This window comes from Culex pipiens, chromosome 1, assembly GCF_016801865.2.
Source record: "Culex pipiens pallens isolate TS chromosome 1, TS_CPP_V2, whole genome shotgun sequence".
In the NCBI taxonomy this organism is placed as follows: Eukaryota; Metazoa; Arthropoda; class Insecta; order Diptera; family Culicidae; genus Culex; species Culex pipiens.
In genome coordinates this window covers 17,867,998-17,894,195 of record NC_068937.1, presented here as the reverse complement: position 1 = coordinate 17,894,195, position 26,198 = coordinate 17,867,998, and the positions used below count along the sequence as shown (strand labels likewise).

Genomic DNA, 26,198 nt, shown 5'->3' with positions numbered 1-26,198 from the left:
GACCATTTGGGTGGCGCGGCAGCTGGCCGGGGACGTTCCGGCGGGGAGTTCGATTGAGGGATTGCTGGAGGGTACGACGTTCCGCTGGTTGGGGGAAGTTCGCGGGATGCACTCGGTGGCGAGTTTGGAGGCTAGTGTGGGGGCGTTCGGTTTTTGGGTGAGGAGTCGTTTGTGGCAGGTTTGGAAGTGTTGCTTGAACGCGGCTTCGCCGCGTTGGTAGCCTCCGCACTGGACGTAGAGGCGATCGAGGTTCGGACCGTCGGCATCGCTGTAGAATCCTTCTCGGATGATCACGCAACGCATCAGTCGATGACCTGCGGGGGTCAGATGGAGGTTGGCGTCCGCGATCTGATGATCGCTGATTTGGAGGATCTGGGCGCACTGCTCGACGGTGCTTCGTAGGAGGAGGTCCGGCATGGGAACGACCTGCGACGATTTCAGCAACTCCCCGTACTGATCGCGGTAGCAGCCGAAAGCGATCGCTGATCTTCGACAGTGATCTTCCCGCTGCGATGATCCTCGTTGACACTCAATGCACTGTTCGGTGCGATTCTCGTACTGCTGATCGCGACAGTCCGGCTGGAAGTGGCGTCCGTACGGGATGGCGTCGAGTCCGGTGTTGTCGTCCCAGGCACGTAGCACGATCTGCTGACAGCGGGCTCCACATTCGGGTGATCCTCGCAGGTATTGGTAGCACTCGCGGTTGGCGCGGCCAACGCTCTTCTGAACCAGGTTGTGGTTCGCGGAGAGGACGGACGTGATCGTCAACAGCAGCAGGGTCGGCAACGAGTTCATTTTCTGTCCGTGTCAGCGAAGAACTGAAACTTGAGCTGGACTGTGCCGCGGTTTTTGGCGGTTTTGATCAAGAATCGGCACGTGTGCTATCGATGTTTTGAGAAGGAGGTTACCGGAAAGGGTTATGCTTTCCGATTAAACCATTCCAAAATGTTATGTCTGTTGTAATTTGAGGAACCACCCTATCTAATCACACGTCTTCTTTGATGATTCCACACCGGAAAATTAGGAAAAACCTTGGCATCCTTTCGGATTCCCACCAATCATTACCTCGTCGGTCGTACTCGCGCTTGTTGCATGTTCCATGTCTTCACCCTTGGAAAACACGCAACAGTGACGTAAATCGCTCGAATTTGGATGCTAAACATGGCTCGCGTCGTCTACCTCGCCACGTGGAACCCACGTGGCAGGTCTGACGTTGTTCCGGTAACGTGATACACCCTGCTCGTCGTTCCTTTTTTTTTTTTTGGGTGGCAGACACTTTGTTGTTCCGTCAAGCTCAAGTTTGGGCTGAAATCAGTTCGAAGGTAGGGTAGAATATCTATGTTTGACTTTTTTTAAAGTTTGACAGTTTATGGCATCAACTATTCAACACAATAAACCAACAATAGATCCAACTACCCTTCGTCAGCGCAACGATGAAAGAGTTTCCTCCACGGGCACGATTCTTATCGTTTTTTTTTTTTTGTTCGTTTTTCCCCCACGGTGCTTGCCGGAAGTTGGACGACCTTCGATATTTTGTTTCACCGAGAGAAAGCAGAGATTTTCGCGCCGCCACTCTCGAGGAGCAACCTGCCATCATGTTTTTTTTTGTGGTATTTTGTGTTCATATCGGGGGAGATGAAAGTTGCTTGGAGCGTGGTTTGAGAACCTTGGCCTTAATTTCATGGGTCGGTGAACAGCAGACGATCCAGGTTTAAGAAATGGAGAGTTTTGAAATAAAAAGGACAAACGCGTCAAATTTTGGTTTGTTAATTTGTTGATATAAAATTAAATATTTTAAAATAAAAACAAATTGCAAACGTGTCAATATTTGAAATTGCTAGTATTCAAAATAAATAAAACTGTCAATCATCATTTTTAAATTTTTATTTTATCTCCTCGATTTTATGATAATTCTTTGGTGATTTGAACAAAAGATCAAATTTTGTTGTAAATTTGTTTATTTTAAATGTAAGATTTCAAAGTTCTTCGAAGTTCTTTAAAAAAAATCGAATATGAAAAAAATTGACAAAATAAAATTAGGCAAAAAAAAATTCAATGAAATTTAAAAAAAAAAGATTTTTTTATAAACGGGAAATAAAATTTGAAAAAAAAAATGAATAGATTAAATTAAAAAAATATATAATTTTTAAAAAAATCAAAATTTTACAAAAAAAAATCGTAAAAATAACATAAAAAAAAATAAAATCAAAAAAAAATTAAAAAGGCCATTGCAAATATTTTTTGAAGTTTATGTCCCTCGACTCTGACCAAAGTCGAGGGGGGGGGCAAAAAAATAAAAAAAATATAAAAATTGAAATTACGAGCCATGGTTTCAACATTTAAATGAAAAAGGTGTTTTTAAATGCATTATACACCTGTACAGTTGTTTTGCCATCATTAGTTTCCAAAATATCCAGGTTTTGACAAAAATTTTATTTTTTGCGAAAAATAAAATTTTTGCGGTGCTGTGCATTGGAATTTCATAAAAATTCAAAACATTTTTAAACAAACCCAAACATGCTGAATATGATTATCAATGCAGAAAAATGCATTTTAGATTGTCTTCAGATGATTAGACTAATATTTTCATGGAAATTTTGAAGTTGTTTGGACAAATATTATTTTTGCCCCCTGATTTTTCAGACCAATTTTGAAGAGGGGGGGGGGGGGCGACATAAACTTTGAAAAATATTTGCAACGGCCTAAATAAAATTTAAAAAAATATATCTGGATTTTTTTTAAAGGTCCAATTAACCAAATTTCAGGGGTATTAAAAAACACCCAGAAAGCAAAAACTGAAAATTTGGTTTATTGGACCATTTTAAAATAAACTCCAGATATGCAACGGCCTAAAATTTGAATAATTTCTACAAACAATTAGCAGCAAGACGTGTTTGATGAACTATGTAGGCATTGAGAATCAATTTAATAATATTGTTAATTTGTTAATTTGTTAATTTGTTAATTTGTTAATTTGTTAATTTGTTAATTTGTTAATTTGTTAATTTGTTAATTTGTTAATTTGTTAATTTGTTAATTTGTTAATTTGTTAATTTGTTAATTTGTTAATTTGTTAATTTGTTAATTTGTTAATTTGTTAATTTGTTAATTTGTTAATTTGTTAATTTGTTAATTGGTTAATTTGTTAATTTGTTAATTTGTTAATTTGTTAATTTGTTAATTTGTTAATTTGTTAATTTGTTAATTTGTTAATTTGTTAATTTGTTAATTTGTTAATTTGTTAATTTGTTAATTTGTTAATTTGTTAATTTGTTAATTTGTTAATTTGTTAATTTGTTAATTTGTTAATTTGTTAATTTGTTAATTTGTTAATTTGTTAATTTGTTAATTTGTTAATTTGTTAATTTGTTAATTTGTTAATTTGTTAATTTGTTAATTATTTATTTAAACTTCAAGGTTATCTGGCTATTTTTTATCCTTGGGTTATTATTACGATTTTCCATTCCAAATTTTCATCACTTGGACCAAATTTTGTCTGCTTGAATCAACTACATGAAAACAAATCACCTCAGCGCTCAACAAAATTTTCCCCGACACCTTTTTCCAGATTGATCGCGTCACGCTTGGCACCCAGCAATTTACCTTTATCTTCAAAGACACATCCCAGAGTGGTAATTTGTGCATTGCACTCATCTTCATGTCGGATGGAAAACCATCTCACCAAATTTAACCCCCCTCCCTCTTGAAAGCCGGGAAGACTAGAAATGGGTGGTAATACCGACACGAAGCTCGCACACAGTATCTTCTCATGCAGGGATAATGGCTTTGGCTCTTTCACCTTTTAGCCCCCTTTTTGCGTTCGTTCGCGTCGTATTAAGGAGTGGGATCGTAACGTCTTACCAAGACATCATCAACACACACACGGGAACTTTGTCGTCATCGACGACGTCTTCAAACCCCTTTTTCCCCCGCAGAGCAGAGGCTCCACACATCCGGACCATATCTTCATATCCGAATCCAGAACGTCTTGACTGAGCCCTAAAGTTGGGCTGTTTTGAGGGGGAAGCTTTCATCTTGGATCAAGGTGGTTGAAGAATGGTGGGAACTAGGATTTTTTTTCAATTTTTAAAAAGCTTTTTACTTTACATCATTTTTGATTATTGTAAATGCTCAGCAGAATTATTCAACATTTTAAGTTAGTTCAACTTATTTTGACAGTTCCCACCTTCATTACACCACCTTGCTCTCTCCTCTAGCAAGATATTAGGCGAGCGACGTTTGGCCCCACTCCTTAACCTCAATTCCGATAATGACGTGACATGCGAGAGCTTGCTTGGGGAGGGGCTCCCCCCTTCTTCGTGTTTGTCGGTAATGGGTTCGACACACCCGCCCGTCCAAACCATTACCGTGCGTTCTGTCACAAGAGATGATGGTTGGATTGGATTTTGGGCAACCCCCCCTACAAATGAACGTTCATACACTAATACTCGTACTGAACACGTGCGCGGCTGTCATTTTGGGGATCGGAAATTCTTTACGGTTGCCGGCGTAAATGGTTGCAAAAAGATGAGCTTACAATTTGGCGTAATTTTTTTCTGCTTGCCGCTTTGGACGGGAAAAACGTGACTCTTTTGGGAGTCATGTGGATTTGAAGAGGATTTGATGGCTGTGAGCTCGTTTGTATCGTTTAATGGAGGAGAAATGTAAAGAATGTAACAAAAAACTACTCTACTATTCTGCCACCCCCCCCCCCCCCTTTCATAATATTTTCTAATTTGTTGTAATATAACACTCAAATATACTTGACCGAGATGTCAAACTCATTTGCCCGTAATCGGGGTTGTAAAAATATCAAACTTTCAGTTTCCAGCAACTACAACTATGATGCCCGAAACCTCATCTTCCAACTTTCACTGCCCTTCTTTCCTTGATTCTCAGTGCCAAGATTTTTCGGTCTCTTTCTTCCGTGTGACATTTTCTTTTTCTCTGTTTTTCCCACATTCAAAATCATCCCTTCTCAACAGAAAGTAGCCAAGAAAGCCAGAAAAACAAAATTTGCCAACGCGGATTCACGAGACGTAATGCGTGTTCGGTTCCCATTCACTCTCTCTCGCGTTTCTTTCATTGCGCTTTTCTGAGAAAATTAGAAAATCTCCGGCGAGTGTGCTCGAACGAGGGAGAGCGAAGGAGTGATAGAAAGTAAATGTTCTTGCTGGGAATCACGAGAGGAAAGAAGAGATCTTGCAAAGCTGACGGGCGCTGATGTTTTGGTGCAGGAATCATCAAATGATAGGTTTTTCTATCACTCATTTGAAAAAAACGTATTAGGACTGAAATTATGGTAATTGGACAATATGGGCGCTTGGGTTGAATAGGATAAAGATATCTTGTGTTGGAAATAAGGATAAATGGCACTGATGTGTAGTAAAAGGCTTCATCCATGAATAACGTAACATTTTTTGCCAACTTTTAATGGTTTTTATGATCATGGTGTTTTTTTTTGTATGATTACCTTAAAAGTGTATTGGTAATACATTTGAAATTGCTTAGAAATTGAAACTGTGAAATCCTTTTTGATTTTAAATTAAATTTTTATCAAAATGTGAAGTTAAACAATGTTAAACGAGATTTTTTTTTCTTTTTTCCCAAAAATCACAATTTGAAAAAAAACCATGGCTTGGGCATTAATATCCAAAATATTTTTTTTTAAATTCTATCGTGAAACTACTGAGCAATTCTCTACGAAATCGGTCTTTTTTCTTCAATTTTAATTTTTGTATTTTTTAATCTGGCTGAAACTTTTTTGGTGCCTTCGGTATGCCCAAAGAAGCCATTTTGCATCATTAGTTTGTCCATATAATTTTACATACAAATTTGGCAGCTGTCCATACAAAAATGATGTATGAAAATTCAAAAATCTGTATCTTTTGAAGGAATTTTTTGATCGATTTGGTGTCTTCCGCAAAGTTGTAGGTACACTAGGGTGCCCAGAATATGGGACTTTTTTTCAAAACCTCGCTCCACAAGCTGAATATTGTTCCTTGACCTATTTTAGGACTCTGGGCCAAATATGAGCAAAATCGGTCAACATTTACCCATTGATACTCGGAGGTGAAGTTTGTATGGGAAAATTCGAAAAAATGTATGGAAAAACCAATTTTCTTATGGTTTGGTCTGCAGGGTGCGCTACTTCCATACAAATATTCCCAAAAGTGAGATTCTAATTGGAAATTTAATGATCTACAACTTTGTAGAACACACCAAAGCTGCAAAACTCGACCCTGAAAAGTTATTAGCGATTTAAAAAAGTCATTTTTGTATGAAAAACGTTTTTTTCACCAACTTTAGGCTCGGGTATCAATGGGTTAATCTCAACCAATTTCGCTCAAAATTTACATAGATGCTTAAAATAACCCAAAAAACCCTTTTTTGCTTGTGGAGCAGGGGGTCATTTTTTCTGGGCACCCTAAGGTACACTCGTCGTTTTTGTCCAACTCGGTTGGATTTATGTACGACTCATGCTGAAAAAATCTTCTTTTTGCAACTTGTTGCATAAACTACTATTTTAATTGTATATTTTGCAATTTGAATTTTAAAATATTTTTTTAGAGCATAACCATTTTTTTCTGAGTACTCCTAACAATTAACAACTTTGCCAAAGACATCAACTCGATCAGAAATTCTGTTCTCAAAATACAGATTTTTGACTATTTACATACCATTTAGTATGATCACCCCCCAAAATTGTATGGAAATTTGTATGGACGAATGGATGACGAAAAATTACTTTTAAGGGCGTTTCCTCTGCATGTGTAGTTTCAGCCATTTTAAAAAAAACTTATTAATCATATCACTAAATTTAAGTTTCTAGTGTAAAACAGCTTTTGAAAACTCAAATTATTGCATTTTTATTGAAACATTTTTATCAAATCAACCGAGTTTTCACAGTATTTAAGTTATAGATATTCAATACTTAAAATTTTAACAGTTTATATTTTTATTCAAATTAATATAATTGAAGTATTTAAAATATACGGTATATTAAAATAAAATTAAGAATGTTTAACCAAAAAATTAAACCTATGAACATTTTATACAGAATCTTCTATTATTTGATGCTTATAATTCAAATTAGGTACATTTTAGTAAGAATTTCAATAACAAAGTACTGTATTTTGATTTTTTTAAATAATTTTATAATAAAACAAGCCTTACCCGACAAACTTCGTTCTGCCTATTTTCGTTTGTTGACGTTTTTAGCTCTTTTGTTTATTCAGCCTCCTGTGATCAAAATTTGATTATACGTAACTTTTCCCATACAATCGGCAGATTTTCCGGAATCGGTTCCAGAGTGGCCAAAGTTGTAACTTTTTGGCGTAAGAACCTTCCTTGGGCTTATACGAACCCAACGCAACAAAAAGCACCTCGATCCGACGCTCCGTATTGAACTGATTCGCGTTCGAACAAAACCGTCGAATTTTTTTTATATATATAGAAGATGTAATCTAGTTGACAAATTTTGCGTCGTTTTGAACCCATCTTTCAAACAATGAAAAATTATAGAAAAAACTCTAATCTTGAAAAAATTGAAATTGCAAGCCATGGAATCAATACTTTAGTTTAAAAAATATGTAGAATGCATCAAACACAAAACAGCTGTTTTTCAATAATAAGTTTTCAAACAAATCGCTTTAAAGAAAAAAATAAAATTTGTGAAAAACACCTTTGCATATGGATATTTTCTAAAATCACAAAATATTTTTGAAATGGTTTCAACCAACTAGTTAAAATTATGATCAACTCAGGAAAATTTATTTTAAATAGTTCTTAGTCGAATGCAAATCAATTCCTATTAAACCTAAAAAAAATTGAAATAGATTTTTGGCTCGATTTAAAAAAAAGAAATAATAGTAATATTTATATTTTACCCAATGATTTTCAAGCCAAAATTGACGGCCATGTGAGCATTATATATTTTTTTCTAAAAAATGCGCTATTTTATGTAAATTTTAGAACTTTATAATATCACGTAATCTATTGAAAATTTTAACAAAATTGCGTTAACCCATGTAGCAAAATATGAAAATTTGAGTTGAGAAGAAATGCAGTGTTTTGTAAAAATAAAGATTTTTGAAATAAAAAAATCATATCTATTCTCCTCCAACTCAATTAAAGTTGAGAAACGGAAATAAGCAAAATTTTTGAATTAATTTTTGTACTTTTTTCGATGAAAAATAGGGTTTTTTTTCGGAATTCGGGCGTCCAATTTTACATAAAAAGTCCCTTTGACACCAAATTTATGTCTTATCACCGTTTTAGGCTGTAAATTATTGAAAAACACGTCTTTTTCGATTGCTCAAAAATGAAAGGGGTCGTAGATATCGAAAAACGGACATCGGATTCTTTAAAATATTTTGAGATTATTCCTTACCATTTATACCCGTAATTTCAATTCTATTTATTGGTAAGAAATTCACTAACATTTTATTTTGTCGATTGAAGTGTTTTCAGGAAGCCCAAATCTACTAATAGTACAAGGTATAGTACTAATACAAGGTATAGTAGACTACTATACCTTGACAAAACTGAAGTGAATGCTGACATCAACTTCAAAAATGTCGAAATGTGCAATATTGAAAGCAATTGAAATTTAAAAATTGTCATTAAAATCCATTTCTAGATTCTAGGTCCTATAAACTTATGCAAGACAATAGTTTATAAGACAAAAAAAAAGTTTAGATTTGGAACTCAAAAGAATTATTCTGAAATTAAGAGCAATCTGAAAACAATTCAGACAATCATCAGTGTCTTGCGAACCTTCGAGGTAAACGGACACTAGAGCTGCGGTATTTTTTACTACCTAAGCTCAGAGTTATTTCAAAAAAAAATCACAGTCTTTTTAAAGACTACCTGAGTTATTTTCCCAAATTCTAAACAGTCTTTTCAAGACTAACCCCACCTGAAATTTTGTTGTATTTTACAAACGAAGCTATCTTTTTAAGAGAACTTTGCTTGCAAAATGCGTCAAAACAAAGGTAAACGCAAATCTTCTGAAGATTTGGTCGTTACGTCGGTGAAGCGTTTGAACGCTAAACCGGCTAACGGAAACAGAAAAAGAAAACAGCCTCATCCGAGGTCTGATTCTGATTCTGAAAGTGAGGTCAATCCTCCAATTCCATTGGCAAACAGTTTCGGTGTTTTATCCGAAACTGTTGACAAGGATCCTTCTCCTCGTACTGAGCCTTCTGCCGTCGAGAAACGAGTAAAGGCTCCGCCAATTGTAGTGACTTCCGTCTCCGATTTGGCCAGCTTTCGAACGCAACTGAAGAATTGCAAGGAAACTTGCAATTTGAAGGTTTCGTTCCAGCTTGGTCGAAGAGGAGAATGTCGCTTGTTGACGGAATCTTTACAAGATCACCAAACTTTTGTTGGTTATTTGAAAAACCACAAACACAATTTCTACACGTATGAGACCAAGAATGCTCGTCCATTCAAGGCGGTCCTGAAAGGTCTCTCCAACGACTTGTCGGTGGATGAGATCAAAAACGAACTTAAGGTGTTGCTTGGCTTTGCCCCATCCCAAGTAATACCAATGAAGAAAAAATCAAACGGGAATATTTCTCGCTTTGGTTTGACTTCACAATTTTATCTGATTCATTTCAACAGAAATGAAATCAACAATTTGAAACTTTTGGACAAAGTACAGTTTTTGTTCCATGTACGGGTAAAGTGGGAGCATTTTAAGAAACATGGCGGTAATGGCCAGAATCTGACCCAGTGCCGGCGTTGCCAGGCATTCGGTCACGGTACTGATCATTGCGCCATGGTTCCAAAATGCATGGTTTGCGGGGATTCTTCTCACGACAAGGACAATTGTCCCGTGAAAGAAGTCACCCAATTTAAATGTGCAAATTGTGGTGGAAATCACAAATCAAATTTCTGGGATTGCCCCATCAGAAAAAAGGTTTTGGATTATTGTGCTAAGCATCAGCCGAAAACCAAACCGAAATTTTCTCAAAGTCAGGTTGTACCTGCATCTTTAAATCAAACGTTCGTGCTGTCTCACTCGAACAATGCTAGAAATACCCCTACCGTGGAAAAGTTAGGTAACAGCAATGGCATTTCTTATGCCAACGTCGTTTCGGGTTCGGGTTCATCCACGAATTTTAAATCCTCTACCAATTTTCAAATTGGGCAGGTACCTCAAATTTCATTTGAAAATTTTTCTGCTGGCAACGCTTTGGGATCTTCTGATCTCGGCGATGTTACGTTTGAAAAAATGACTTTTTTGCAAAACTCACTGTTTGGTTTGATTCAAACAATGAGTAATGCTACATCCATGATGGAAGCCATCCAGATTGGATTAAAATTTGCGAATGATGTTGTTCTTACCCTGAAGTTTAATCATGGATCTAAGTAATTCCATCAATATTATGAATTTTAATGCTCGCTCTTTAAAAGCGAAAGAAAATGAATTTTTCAACTTTTTACGAGTTCATAACGTGCATGTTGCTGTTATAACCGAAACATTTTTAAAAACTGGCACTTATTTGAAAAGTGATCCAGATTATAAAGTTATAACTAATAACCGAATGAATCGAAATGGCGGTGGAGTTGCAATAGTTATCTACCGTAGTATGACTTATAGCACGTTACGTGACTTTAAGTTGAAAGTTATTGAAAGTTTGGGCATTGAACTTGAAACTTCTTTTGGGAAAATTATGATTGCAGCTGCATATTTGCCATTCCAATGCACTGGGGAAAATAAAAATTATTTCAAAGGGGATTTGAATAAACTTACTCGGCATAGATCTCGATTTTTGATCATCGGTGATTTTAATGCCAAACACCAATCTTGGAATAATTCAAAAGTAAATTCCAATGGTAAAATTCTGTTCAGAGATTGCACTTCTGGTCTTTATTCGGTTTTATACCCGAATGGGCCAACTTGCTTTTCTTCTGTTAGAAATCCATCAACAATTGATTTGGTGTTGACAAATCAAAGTCAGTATTGTGGTCCTTTAGTGACTCATGCTGATTTTGATTCTGATCACCTTCCAGTAACATTTTCACTTTCTCATGAAGCAGTTACCAGACCCAATAGTTCTGTGTTTAATTACCACAAAGCTAATTGGGACAGGTATCAGCATCATATTGAGAACAATTTAAATCATGATTTTGTTTTAGAAACCAAAGCTGATATTGATTCAGCCTTGGAATCTTTAACTAATGCAATTTTGGATGCTAGGAATATTGCTATTCCTAAAGTCCAAGTCAAATTTGATTCTCCCATTATTGATGACGATCTTCAGCTTCTGATTCGTCTGAAAAATGTTCGTCGAAGACAGTATCAACGTTCTCGTGATCCTGCACTAAAGCGAATTCAAAAAGATTTGCAAAAGGTTATTGACCACAGATTCACTCTCCTGCGAAATGAAAAGTTCGCAAGAGATGTCGAACAAATTAAACCTTATTCCAAACCTTTTTGGAAACTTTCAAAGGTTCTTAAGAAACCTCAAAAACCAATCCCTTCTTTAAAAGATGGTGATAATATTCTATTAACTAATGGGGAGAAAGCTCAAAAACTTGCTCAGCAGTTTGAGAGTGCTCATAATTTCAACTTAAATGTTCTGAGTCCTATTGAAAATCAAATTTCAATTGAATTTCAGAATATTGTTGAACAACAGTTTTCATCAGATGATGTTTTTAATACGGATCTGAATGAAATAAAATCTATTATCAAAAAATTTAAAAATATGAAAGCCCCTGGTGAGGATGGCATTTTTTACATTTTAATTAAAAAACTACCTGAAGCAACTTTAAGTAGCTTGGTCAAAATTTTCAACAAATGTTTTGATTTGGCATATTTTCCCAGTAGTTGGAAAAATGCCAAAGTAGTTCCGATTTTAAAACCGGATAAAAATCCTGCTGAAGCCTCAAGCTATCGGCCCATTAGTTTGCTTTCATCTATTAGTAAATTATTCGAAAGAATAATTCTTAATAGAATGATGACGCACATTAATGAAAATTCAATATTCGCTGATGAGCAGTTTGGATTTCGCCTTGGGCATTCAACTACTCATCAGTTGTTGAGAGTTTCAAATTTAATTCGAAGCAACAAATCTGAGGGCTATTCTACTGGCGCTGCTCTTCTAGACATAGAAAAAGCATTTGACAGTGTTTGGCATAAAGGTTTGATTGCGAAATTGAAAAGGTTTAATTTTCCGATTTACATCGTGAAAATTATTCAAAATTATTTGACGGATCGTACTCTGCAGGTATGTTATCAGAACAGCAAATCTGATCAACTACCTGTACGTGCTGGCGTCCCTCAAGGAAGCATTTTGGGTCCAATTTTATACAATATTTTTACTTCTGACTTGCCTGATTTGCCCCCAGGATGTCAGAAATCACTTTTTGCTGATGACACAAGCATCTCCGCCAAAGGTAGAAGCCTTCGTGTCATCACAAGAAGATTACAAAAAAGCTTGGATATTTTCAATTCTTATTTGAAAGAATGGAAAATAACTCCAAATGCTGCAAAAACTCAACTTATTATTTTCCCTCACAAACCAAGGGCTGATTTTCTTAAACCAAAAAGTCATCACATTATAAAGATGAATGAGGTAAATTTAAAGTGGGAGGATCAAGTGAAATATCTTGGACTTGCTTTTGACAAAAACCTTACTTACAAGGATCACATTGAAAGTATCCAGGTTAAATGTAACAAATATATTAAATGTTTGTATCCACTTATAAACAGGAATTCTAGACTTTGTCTCAAGAATAAACTGTTAATTTATAAACAAATTTTCAGACCTGCCATGCTTTATGCTGTGCCGATCTGGACAAGCTGTTGCTTAACCAGGAAGAAAAAACTTCAAAGGATTCAGAACAAAATTCTGAAAATGATTCTGAAACTTCCTCCCTGGTTCAGCACCAGTGAACTTCATCAATTAGCCGAAGTTGACACTTTGGATGTTATGTCCAATAAGATAATTGATGCATTTCGACAAAAATCATTGCAGTCTTCAGCTGCACTGATCCGCTCTTTATATAGTTTATAAGTTAGTTTTAAGGTATCCCTTTTCCCTTTTGTACATGTAGCACCTCCTACATTTGAAATCACTGAATAGCGAAAGCTACAATATTTCATGAATAAATGAAAGTTGCTAGTATTTAAAATTGAGGTGAAAAGTCATCGATTGTGATTGGACACTCAATAATATTTTAACTGAATGAATGTACATGGAAGAGAAAATCAAAATAAATATAAATTAAAAAAAAAAAAAATTCAGACAATCATTGCAAACATTGGAAAATTGTTAATATGAAACAAACTTCAATTCACCTACCTCGATAAACAACTCCCGGCACGATCCCGTTGCTGGCCTCGAACAGATCATGCCCGACGCTGACCCAAAGACTTTCCTTCGAACCACTTGTTTCACTTTCGCCACCAATCCGCTCAATCTTATCCCCGGCCTTCAGATAGTCTTGCACTCCTTGCCCACACCCCGTCGACCCCGCCGGAAGCTCCGGCCCTCGCAGCTGATTCTCGGCCTTAATTTCACCCGAATCGTCTCGCTCTTCTTCCTCTTCTTCTTCAACCAGCGATGGTTCACTGCTGACGTCACCTACGACCAGTTCTGGACCGCCGACGTCTTCCTCCTCCTCCTCTTCCTCAACCTCTTGATCTTCCTCGTCCTCTTCCGGCCCGTCCAGAACGTCGTTCGACGTCAGCGGTGAGTGGCGCGTGTCTTGGGCCGCGTCCCGCGTGAACAGGTACGTCGGGGAAGATCCGTCCCCGTCCAGCGGTTCGCCGCGGTGTTCCGCGTCCGACAGCTGCTCGACGCCGGGTGGTCCCGGCGAACGGCCCGGGGCCGGATCACCGCTGGCTGCGCTTTGACCCCCGGAGAAGGCCACCGCACCGAGCACGGCACACAGGAGCAGCACGCATAGCACGACCGATTGCTTCATGGTTGTGGTATTTTACGAACTCACTCGAACACACACGAGAACTCGCGTCTAAATTGGATTATTTCGCGGGACTTGGGTGTCACATGAGCGGGCGGTTTTTACGTCACTTTGCATTATGTCACTCGGGGATGGGCTGGGGAAGGTTTTCTTGAAGGTCGCCTGAAAAGAGGAGAAAGAAGAATATATTATAAACACTTGGAGGCATTTGAAACAATTTAGTTAAGTTTTATTTTACGGAAATTTAGGTCGCTGCTAATATTTTTCCCACTTCGATATTGACTCGAAAAAATAAAGGGGAAAAAATATTTTTTTCAAAAAAAACTTCAAATTTTATTGGAATACGGTAACTTCTATTTGTTATTGAAATGAATGTTTTATGAGAGTTGATTGAGATTTTTGCTTCAGATTCAATACTCAACATAAACATGTTTAATTGACTAAAATGGGGTTGCAGAACTCGAATTTGATGTTTAGAACAAGAAAAAGAAAACAAATATTTTTGTTCGTAATCGAACTTCGGATAATCGAGGCTTCGGATAATCGAGTCTGAACTGTACAGTTACTGAAATTTCTGCATTGAAAACAATGTATTTGTTTCGTTGCCGAATTTCAGAAAAAGTTATGTTTACTAGATCTCATTCAATAATTTATTGAACTGAAATGGCAATCCAAAATTTGCATCGTAGTCTAACTTTTTAGCTGTAGTAAATTTACATTATAAGTTTCATTTAACTTTAAACAATCTGGAAAATAACGGCAGATCAAAATGAGGCAATTAAGGCTGATAAAGAAATCTTCAAAAAATAAATATCGTTCAATTTGTTTTAAATGCTACATATTCTCAAAATGTCTTAATATTAGATTTTAAAATTGTGGTAAAAACCAAACTAAACAAAAATATTGGTACAGATGTAAAATCATAATTACAGTCACAAAGGCAATCAAAAGATTTTTCAACATATTGCAGGATTTCTGATAATTTCAAACAATTTAGCATTTTCTGTTATATTAAAAAAGTGTTAAAATCTTGAAAAAATACTAAATGTATATTTATAAATTTACTGACCAATATTATTTTTTAGAAATTTTTTAACAGAAAGTTTGCCTTTTTCAAGGAGGAATTCCACTACGAGATTTTTTGCTAACTTTTCAAAACAGCAAATTCTCCGTTCACTTTAATGGATAACAATATCCTTTTTTATATTCAATGCAATTTTTATTTCAAGTTTTGTTTCTTACTTCCCCCTCCCCCTTCAATATTTCCCGAAATAATCAGTGGGTAATAACATGATTTTAACTAAATAAAATAAGTTTCATTGAAAAAAAAACTTGTTAAACTAATTTCTAACATTATGAATACACTGAATGTCGTTTGTTCAAGCATTTTTGTTCAAATAAAAGCTATTTAATCTTAAAACAAATTTTGAATTATGACAACCATTAGTACAACATAAAATCTACTATCAGTATTTTTTTATACAGCATTTTTTCGAAAAAAAAATTCACCTTGAAATGCCTATATCTTGGAAAACATGCACTTTATGAACAAATGTGAAAAGTCATTTTCAATTGCAATTTGATTTTGCTTTTTAATTTTTTTTTAAACATTGTTTGACAATGATTACCAATTTAATTTATTTCATAATTTTCTTTGCCACTAGATTTTGCCCAATGTTAGATTTTAGCTCAAAAGATATCTTATTTAGTCCCTTAAAATATACAGTCCAGATTCGATTATTCGAAGGTCTTGGCAAAATTTAACTTCGGATAACCAAAACTTCGGATAATCCAATGACGAAAAAAAATATTTTTTTGTTGCTGTCTTATTGTTGATTTTTGAGCTTAAGTATGGCCCCTAAACTTCTTTAAAGTGATTTTAAATTTTTAAATTTTAGATGGCGGCCAGAATGGTGGTGATGAAATATTGAAATAGTAGTTTATGCAACAAGTTCCAAAATGAGGATTTTTCAGCACGAGTCGTACATTAAGTCAAATTTTCATGTTTTTTGTCAAGAAATGGTTTAAATAAAAAAAATGAAAAGTGTTAATTTTCGAAACAAGTGAATTATAATTAAAGACGATTTGTGTCTCTAAGCATTTTTATTATGAGCCGTGTTCTCTCAGTTTAAGAGGTAGTTACAGACTGAATTCTTACTTCTAAAACTTATGCTAGCTGTGTGGGAAGGATTTTAGGTAGACAAATCCTTCCTTATGTATTATATAGGACACCAACTTTGTGGGTCTAGTTTTATAGCACTTTTCCTGTTGTCCTAGCCAGGTGGGCCTAAAGCAACAAGTCTGGGCTTGTTGGGAAAGAGAAACAGAGAGTCCGATAATGATCATGTTACCCGGCTCGGCATCGGCACATAATTAGTGCTGAAAAGTTCAACTTTTCAGCACCCATTTCAGTGCTGAAAAGTAGAACTTTTCAGCATTTATTTTGAAAAGGGTTGCTATTCGATTCTGTTATTTTTGGAACAGAACAGTAGGCTTTTTCGTCGTTCAAGAATGACAGGAAAAGTAAGTAACTAATGAACTATGGAAAATTTATTTTTTTACAAATCAAATGCGTGGGCAAAGTTTTATTCACGTGAAAAAATAAAAATTTAAGATGGCCACCAAATAAAATATTGAAATAAAAGTTTACAAATTCAAATACTTTTTTTATATTGGTTGTAAATCGAAATATGACGTAATTTTTTTTATCATCATTTGGTCACACGAAATTTGTTGCTTTTTTGAAGCTTGTAAAAGAGTAATGATTCAATTTATAATTAATAAGAATTAAGAAAAAAATTATCTTACTGCCTGAAGTTTAAAATATTTAAGGAAAATTTACATTTCTAAAGTGCTTATGGAATAATATTTAAACAAAACTTTTCATTTAAATCATAAACTTAGAAATCTGCAATTTTGGAAGTGATTATTGCCGGTAAATGAAACTGATTCGATTTTTTTTTGATGTATATTTTTCTGATATGATTTTGAAACATTACCAATGCATTTGATATTATTTTATCAATTGCTAAACGGTGACCAAATGAATATTTATGAAAATAATAGGTTTAATTATTATTTCGAGCTGCTCAATTTAAAAAAATATTTTTTTTTCTCAGTTTTCCATTTTAAATTTGAAACACTACCATAAATTATTATTATTAAATTAGAAAATATAATATTTTAATTACTTACAGTGTTAAACTTCTAGTTAATAAAAAACCTAGTTGTGCTAAGTTTTATTCAATCAAAATCATAAGTGTAATATTTAAAAAAAAACTCTTTGCAACAAATTTCATCTCCATCAATATTGCTGTCAAAAGAAAACTGACCATTCCAAGTAACCGCGAAGCACTAAATAGCAGCATTAAATCAGCATTATATTGGCATTTAATACCAGCAAATAATGCTTCAAAACATTTAATCAGCACTTTTCCCTTGAGAAATATTTCAAGTGGCGCACAGTGATGCCGTTTTAATGCTTCGCCGAAAGCTCGAACAAAAACAAACTGCTTTATCGACGTCAAGGCTGGGGGAAAAAAAAGAACAGCTGCTCCACTCACACTTGGTGGTGGGCCTCCTTTGTTTTTTTTCTCCTGTTGCGTTTCATGTGTGAGTGTGACACTTTGATGTTATTCTTACATTTTTCTGATTTTTCTCGTCGATCTCCAGGATGCGCGCCAGCCAACTGATGTATTCGGAATTGAGTGTTTGTTTTGAAAGTTTTAATCGATGTGGTTGATGCATCGAACATTAATTAAGACTTTCTTTCTGCTGTTTCGAGTTTCCGTTGTGATTTCGTTGGACGGAAATTATCGATTATCACTCAGCAAATTGCGGCCAGCCAGTCAAAGGCAGTACAAATAATTACGGGTTAAAAGGGACAAGCACTGGCTAACGACTAACGGGAACTGCTTTTTTGAGGAGTGCTTGGTCCACGGTTGGCAAAATTTCACAAAGTGTATCAGACTTCCGGAAAGCAGCTTTTTGCTTGTGAGAAAAATCATTCAATTCACCAGAGAACTTTTGATAATGTACTTTGTGCTATGGGAATATGTTTTGAAAAATTTGACTTTATTACAGGCTGCGGTTTTGTACAAAAAAAAAAAAACAAAAAAAAAAACACTTCAATCAGCGGGAATTGAACCCAGTTCACGCAAAAATAAAACTGATGCACACTGGGGGATTTGCGCCTTAGCCCGCACGCTTACTAGAACGTTATGACGGGAGAAGGATTAAAGTCAATAAGAGCGTGCCTGGTTGAAATGTTTCCCGTATCGATGGGTTACTTTGTTGATAAACATCAAATGCTTTGAAGCACATTTTCAAGGTCGTAAATGGTGATTTAATGCCAGTTGTAATGCTGCAAAGTTTTGGTACTTTGAAGCATTCGCAAAGCTTATTTACTACTTCAAAACATTCCAGTGCTGATTTAGTACTGAATTAATACTTCAATTTAGTGCTTGTGGTTACTTGGGATCACAGCTGTTTTTTCCCTCAAATTAACGAGTAAACACACACTAATTAAAAGTAATGACCCCCTGTGTCGACAAACGAAATGCTCCGATTTCACAGTACACCGTCCTCACCGATGACGTGAAATACGATTCCCATTATCCACACAATATGTATGTCACGTGTGCGGAAATTAACGCCCTTCAATTTCACCGAAATGAACTGATGGTTGATGTTTGCTCATCGAGTGCAATTTAATCAGCGCAGTTATTTTCACATTGAGGTGTGAAATTGAAGTATTGCCAAATTTATTTCAAACTTTACAAGATTGGTTGATCATTTTGCAATTTCTTTTTGAAACAATGACTTTTTAAAACATTTGTCAGAAGTTTCAAATTTAAGGTTGAATTTGAAGTTTTTTTTTTGTAAAGCATAAATCGACACATTTTCACAACCTTTCAAAATACAATAACAAAATTGCTTCAAATTAACACAAGCTAGTAATTGCAACAATTTCCGTCCTTAAAAAAGCTCAATTACACAAACTACTCATCGCATCCATCCACTTTCCCCTCACCAGAAGCTTGCTGAAAGCCTCGCCCCTCCCAAATCCGACCAACATTCACTAATTTGGCAATGTAGCGTCGAATGGCAAATGAGATGAGCTTTCGGCATCACTCGTTATCGTCATTTCCAGAGGGGAGATTGGGGGAGGGCAAAACCACATCCATCCATCCCAGCATTCAACATCCAACGGAGCAGTCGATGTCGCGTCCTGTGTTGGTCGCTAGAATGTAGTTACCCCCGGAACCGCACACCGGTGACCGACGACCTCATCAGGTTCAATGACGCAAAAACAGCAGACTCTCTGATGAAAACGGATAATTTTGGGTATCTATTTTACGGATGAACTGGTTTTGGTTACTTTGTGTACTTGTTGTTTTGAGTTCGGTGTGGTCCATATTGTTTTTGGAATTTTTGAGTTGAGAAAAATAAAATCTATTGCTAAAACTAATTTAAAACCTTCATATTTTCTAGACTAATAAAAACACCAAAACACCCCTTATCAACCCCCTTCCAACCAGTAGAAGGTTAATTGTTCAAGTCATTACGGTCACATCACCATATTAAGCACACGAGAGGAAGCTTTTCCCGGGCAATATTATCCCATTTTCAAGCATGGCAAAGTGCTCTGTTGTTCCAGAGTATTCCTACCCAGCCCAGGCTCAACCCCCGCAAATAACTCACAACTCGATGGCATAATCATCGCTGCTTACTCACAGTCTCACACACATACCAACTCTACACACAGCAAAAAACTCCCACGCAGCCCACCTGTTTGAAGTAGTTTCCACGAAGCTCTGTGGGTGGCGACCACAGCGCCACCATCCGAGCGTTTTCTACTTTGCGTTTAAATCGTGGTGTCTGGCAAAAGTTCTAACTTTTTCCTTGCCTCTTTATTTGCTGGGCTCAGGATAGTATCAACTAGGAACAAACAGTAAAAAATTTAAGCTTTTTCATTCATTGAAATCAGAAAGTTTTTATAACTTTTTGTCATTTTTTGTTATTTTCTGTCAATTTTTGTCATTTTTTAACAATTTTTGTCATTTTTTGTCATTTTTTGACATTTTTTGTCAATTTTTGTAAATTTTTGTAAATTTTTGTAAATTTTTGTCAATTTTTGTCATTTTTTGTCAATTTTTTTCAATTTTTGTCAATTTTTGTCAATTTTTGTCAATTTTTGTCAATTTTTGTCAATTTTTGTCATTTTTTTTCAATTTTTGTCAATTTTTGTCAATTTTTGTCAATTTTTGGTCATTTTTTGTCAATTTTTGTCAATTTTTGTCAATTTTTGTCAATTTTTGTCAATTTTTGTCAATTTTTGTCAATTTTTGTCAATTTTTGTCAATTTTTGTAAATTTTTGTAAATTTTTGTAAATTTTTGTCAATTTTTGTCAATTTTTGTCATTTTTGTCAATTTTTGTCAATTTTTGTCAATTTTTGTCAATTTTTGTCAATTTTTGTCAATTTTTGTCAATTTTTGTCAATTTTTGTCAATTTTTGTCAATTTTTGTCAATTTTTGTCAATTTTTTCAATTTTTGTCAATTTTTGTCAATTTTTGTCAATTTTTGTCAATTTTTGTCAATTTTGTCAATTTTGTCAATTTTGTCAATTTTGTCAATTTTGTCAATTTTGTCAATTTTGTCAATTTTGTCAATTTTGTCAATTTTGTCAATTTTGTCAATTTTGTCAATTTTGTCAATTTTGTCAATTTTGTCAATTTTGTCAATGTTGTCAATTTTGTCAATTTTGTCAATTTTGTCAATTTTGTCAATTAGATTTTTGCTTTTTTGCTTTTTTTGCTTTTTTGCTTTTTTGCTTTTTTGCTTTTTTGCTTTTTTGCTTTTTTGCTTTTTTGCTTTTTTGCTTTTTTGCTTTTTTGCTTTTTTGATTTTTTGGTTTTTTGCTTTTTTGCTTTTTTGCTTTTTTGCTTTTTTGCTTTTTTGCTTTTTTGCTTTTTTGCTTTTTTGCTTTTTTGCTTTTTTGCTTTTTTGCTTTTTTGCTTTTTTGCTTTTTTGCTTTTTTGCTTTTTTGCTTTTTTGCTTTTTTGCTTTTTTGCTTTTTTGCTTTTTTGCTTTTTTGCTTTTTGCTTTTTTGCTTTTTTGCTTTTTTGCTTTTTTGCTTTTTTGCTTTTTTGCTTTTTGCTTTTTTGCTTTTTTGCTTTTTTGCTTTTTTGCTTTTTTGCTTTTTTGCTTTTTTGCTTTTTTGCTTTTTTGCTTTTTGCTTTTTTGCTTTTTTGCTTTTTTGCTTTTTTGCTTTTTTGCTTTTTTGCTTTTTTGCTTTTTTGCTTTTTTGCTTTTTTGCTTTTTTGCTTTTTTGCTTTTTTGCTTTTTTGCTTTTTTGCTTTTTTGCTTTTTTGCTTTTTTGCTTTTTTGCTTTTTTGCTTTTTTTGCTTTTTTGCTTTTTTGCTTTTTTGCTTTTTTGCTTTTTAGCTTTTTTGCTTTTTTGCTTTTTTGCTTTTTTGCTTTTTTGATTATTGTTTTTTTTTTGTTTTTTTGATTTTTATTTTTGTTTTTTGTTTTTTGTTTTTTTTTACGGTGTCTTCCGAGGATGTACCGGGAGGCAACATCAACAGGAAGTGTTAATTAGTGTCCCCCGGGACCGTACCATCCGTCCGTGGTCTGGTTAGCACGTCCTGAATATCTCGAGGAAGAGGATGGAAATCGATCGAAATCCGACACGACACCATCGTCGTGGGGGAAGCTTAACTTAGAGAGGGAAGTTAAATGTAATGTTTTGAAACGTGTTATTTTTAACTTTTTTTTCCAAGATCTTTAAAATAAAATTTAATTAATTCTTTTTTTCACAAGCTTTTCCATCATCTTCATACTGTGCCCAAAGTAGTAATCAACTAAAACACAGCAATTTCCATTTCGAGTTCGATCCATTCATAAAAATTTCGTTGACCTTTACCGACTCTTGTCGGACTATCGAAAACTGCAATTATTGGTTGGTATATTGCTAGAACCTTGCTCTCTGCTGGTTAAGCCAAGTGGGCACGCGACTCACGACATGCATAATTAATCACACCTCCCGACACAACACCGAATGACATTTCGATCTGAGTGATGATGACGTCATGGCAATTGCGTCACTATTTTTTATGACTTAATTTCTTAAAATTTTCAAAGATAATTTCCATTAAAATAAAACTTTCTGATTTAAGAAGAAATTTGACAAAACTTTAAGACCCACCCTAAAACCCACCAAATAATTCCAAAAAATTATCGAGTTTCGTGCGTTGTTCGAATCCGGGTTGATTATGCATAATTTGTGACCACCCCCTGGAGCGTTTGTAGCAACAACTGCTACTCAGTGGTCGATGCTGCTCATCCATAAACCAACCAGGCTAATCATGCACCATACAATTCACACGCGTAGTTGATTATTCAAATTGGAGTGGTTGTTTGGTGCCATATTCTAATAACTCTCTTATTTTGGGGTTTTTTGTATGTTATTTAGGTTAACCAAACAGGTGATGGAGGTGAGGGTCAGCCTTATCAGACTACAATTTGATGTGACAGATAGATACCATTTTTTGGGAGAAAAAATAAGTGGATTAGCAACGAAGTGTTTTGGACAAAGCTAATGGATATTAGAAATGACAACTTTTGAACATGGTGATCGGTGATTTTCAGAAGAGTTTTTTTTTAAATTTAGTTAATTTTTTTGATTTTTTCGATTTTGTTGATTTTGTTGATTTTGTTGATTTTGTTGATTTTGTTGATTTTGTTGATTTTGTTGATTTTGTTGATTTTGTTGATTTTGTTGATTTTGTTGATTTTGTTGATTTTGTTGATTTTGTTGATTTTGTTGATTTTGTTGATTTTGTTGATTTTGTTGATTTTGTTGATTTTGTTGATTTTGTTGATTTTGTTGATTTTGTTGATTTTGTTGATTTTGTTGATTTTGTTGATTTTGTTGATTTTGTTGATTTTGTTGATTTTGTTGATTTTGTTGATTTTGTTGATTATGTTGATTTTGTTGATTTTGTTGATTTTGTTGATTTTGTTGATTTTGTTGATTTTGTTGATTTTGTTGATTTTGTTTTTCTGTTTTTCTGTTTTTCTGTTTTTCTGTTTTTCTGTTTTTCTGTTTTTCTGTTTTTCTGTTTTTCTGTTTTTCTGTTTTTCTGTTTTTCTGTTTTTCTGTTTTTCTGTTTTTCTGTTTTTCTGTTTTTCTGTTTTTCTGTTTTTCTGTTTTTCTGTTTTTCTGTTTTTCTGTTTGCTGTTTTTCTGTTTTTCTGTTTCTCTGGTTTTGATTTTTTCCCATCAAATTTTTTTCTAAAATTTTTCAGCGCTCAATAAATAAACAACCCCTCACATTCCATTTCAAAATTAATTTCAAGCCCCATAAATTGGCCACCACGTGCCACGTCCTTCTTCCACCAAATCATTAAATTTGAAGCTTTGAGGCCTACCATAACTGCCGTAACAGTTACAGCCTCAGCGGGAAGTTGATTGGTGTTAATTAGTGGAATTTCAGGGAAAGAGAGGAAAGTTTGTGGGGGAGGGAGAGCAATTGAATGGAAAGTTTTGCTCGTATTGCGCGGGGGAAAATTAATGGGCAAAGTTGGGTGCCACGCCAAATTGAGGCTGCCATTTTGCCGGTTTTTAAGGATGGCAACTTTGGCAATTTGGTGGTTTTCAACTTCTCTGTGAAGAGTTTTTGAAATTTGTGAAATGTTTGGAAGTTTACACTAGGAAAAACTTAAAAAATAGTTGAAAAAAAAAACTAATTTGGTTTGAAATATTTCTTAAAAGAAGTGATTCACAGATCAACAGACGAAAACAGTTGAAGATTTTTATCAAATAATCATCACTCACTTTCAACTAGAGCCACCTAGTTGTGAAAGTACAAGCCACACTAAATTTCTAATAGTAAAGTTTAATTTAGTTTGTGGTGAATTCTCAATAACCGTGGTGAATTTTGAATTTTAAAAGACTGTCGCAACTGTCAAACACGTAGAAGTGAGCTGTGGTGAATTCAAAACATTCATGGTGAGTTCACGATCATTTGAGTTGACTGGTATTTTTGAACCAATGGAATTTTAAAAGAGATTTACGTTTTTATGTCTGTTTTAATTCCATGCAAATCCAGAACCTCCCCTGAAAGTCCTGAATACAAATCCAGGTCATAATGAATTGTTCCCCTACTTCAATGTGATGAGTTATAAAAATCATTTTATGATGGCCAATCCTCCCGCTCCTCAAAGGCCGGGCTCGAGTTGGCCATTAAGCATTCATAAACATTACCACTCCGATGAAATCAATTTGATATGTGTGTATGCTTACATACACACATACAACCACCACAGCTTTATGGCTCACATTGAGTGGACGGGTGAAAAAAGTAAGAAAATTACCACAATCAAACCTAACCTACATTTCCCGGGACCTGCCCGCGCCCCCACCACCAACTAACCATTCTAAACATTTTCAATAGCTCTAGCTCCACACTCCTCGAACGGGCTTGGTCAAGGTTCCGGGAGGTGGGGATTCCAGCGGGGTCCGGGCCGTGGTGTTCCACATGCTACACCACATTAGGGTAAACCATTTTATGGAGATTTCAGCGGTAGATATGGGCTCGAGTAGGGTTATTTGATTAGTTTTTGGTACATTTCTGTTACTAGAGTTAATTGAGAAAATTGTAGGAGTCATTTATTCATGAAAGAACACAGACAAATAGACGAAAATCTTACTTTTCTTATTTCAATCAAAAATTTAACGGTCAATTTAAACAACTCACCACGGCAGTTCTGATTTCACCACAGGCGCTCTTTTGACAGTTGCTAAAATCTGGATTGATGGTGAATATGTAATTTTTGTGGTGAATTCGCACAAGTTTCATAAGGAAAACGTTTCAAGTTAATTTTAAGCATTATTTAGGTGTAACGATCGCCAAATTACCCCAAAATTAATACACATCTTGCATGCTTGAAGTCCAGAGTCTCGATTTTTGTGCTGACTGGTCGGAGTGAGCTCAACTCATCGGTAGGAGGTGTGTGTGTGTGTAAACAGTTTTGTTTGGTGTGTTGTGTAAAGGTGGTCCACTTTAACGATTTATTGTTCGCGGAATTGAATCATTTTTTGTGTTTGCTTCCCTCAAAATTGGGTTTGAAAGACTTCATCAGCAATCAGAATGCTGTCAGCAATGTCGAGCACTTCCAGAGGTATATGCGGTGAAATTTTTACTCAGCAAAATTGGAAAAATCATATTTTTTTGTCTTTTTGACTATTTTTTTTTTGTTGAACAACAATTTAACAACCAACTCACTACTGGTTGATATGTTATGCACACGAACACACGCTACAGAAAAGTTGATGCGAAAAATGATTGATGGATTTTTAAATAATATACTGTTCTTGTCTGTTTATCTGTTTTTTTTTATTTCACTTAAAAATAACATTGATTTTGAATTACCTTGACATTGAACATGCAAAATCTTCAAAATTGACAAACAGGCGTAATTCTATAAAAAATTATAACAATCAACAACTGAACAGTCAAATTGAATAAATAAATTAGATACTCACCACAGCCATTAGAAATTCACCACATCTTATTAACATACTGGTATTTTTTTAAATTGTTCTTAAAATCGATAATTTTACTGTCAATATGAAAAAATAGAAACCTCGGCAGACATCAGAAATTCACCACAGCTTATTTACAAACAGGTGTTATTCTTTATATAATTCTATCAATCAGCAATTTTACTGTAAATTTGAAAAAAAATATCAAAAGCTCATCATAGTAATCACCAATCAACACAACTTATTAACAAACAGGCGTAATTCTTCATATAATTCCGAAAATCGTAAATTTTTGAGTCAATTTGAAAAATACTTCAGAAACTCACCACAACCATTACAAATTCACCACAGCTATTTTATAAACAGGCGACATTCTCTACATAAATCTAGCAATCGACAATTTTACTCTCAATATGAAACAAAAATAAAACTTCAGAAACATACCGCAGCCATTAGAAACTTATCAAAGTTTATTTACAAACATGCGTTATTCTTTTTATAATTCTAATAATAAACAAATTTACTGTCAAGTTGAAAAATAAATTTGAAGCTCATCATAGCCATTACCAGTTCACCAAAACTTATTAACAAACAGACGTAATTCTTTATATATTACCGAAAATGGACAATTTTACAGTTGATTTGAAAATAACTTTAAAAACTCTCCACAACCATTAGAAATTCACCACAGATTTTTTACAAACAGG

The 26,198-nt window shown here is 34.7% G+C and overlaps 1 protein-coding gene across 8 annotated transcripts in view; it reads right to left on the bottom strand.

The window, feature by feature from the left end:
- LOC120421415 (uncharacterized) overlaps positions 1-14,096 on the bottom strand; it is a 241,760-nt gene extending 227,664 nt beyond the window's left edge. For all 8 annotated transcript variants that reach the window (XR_005605979.1, XR_005605980.2, XM_039584620.2 and 5 more), the window contains exon 1: positions 13,317-14,096. Coding sequence is in view for 6 of the 8 variants with exons in the window: in XM_039584620.2 (XP_039440554.1) it covers positions 13,317-13,941 (625 nt within the window). In the remaining 2 variants the exon portion in view is untranslated. The remainder of the gene's footprint in view (positions 1-13,316) is intronic.
- Positions 14,097-26,198: the final 12,102 nt, after the last annotated feature.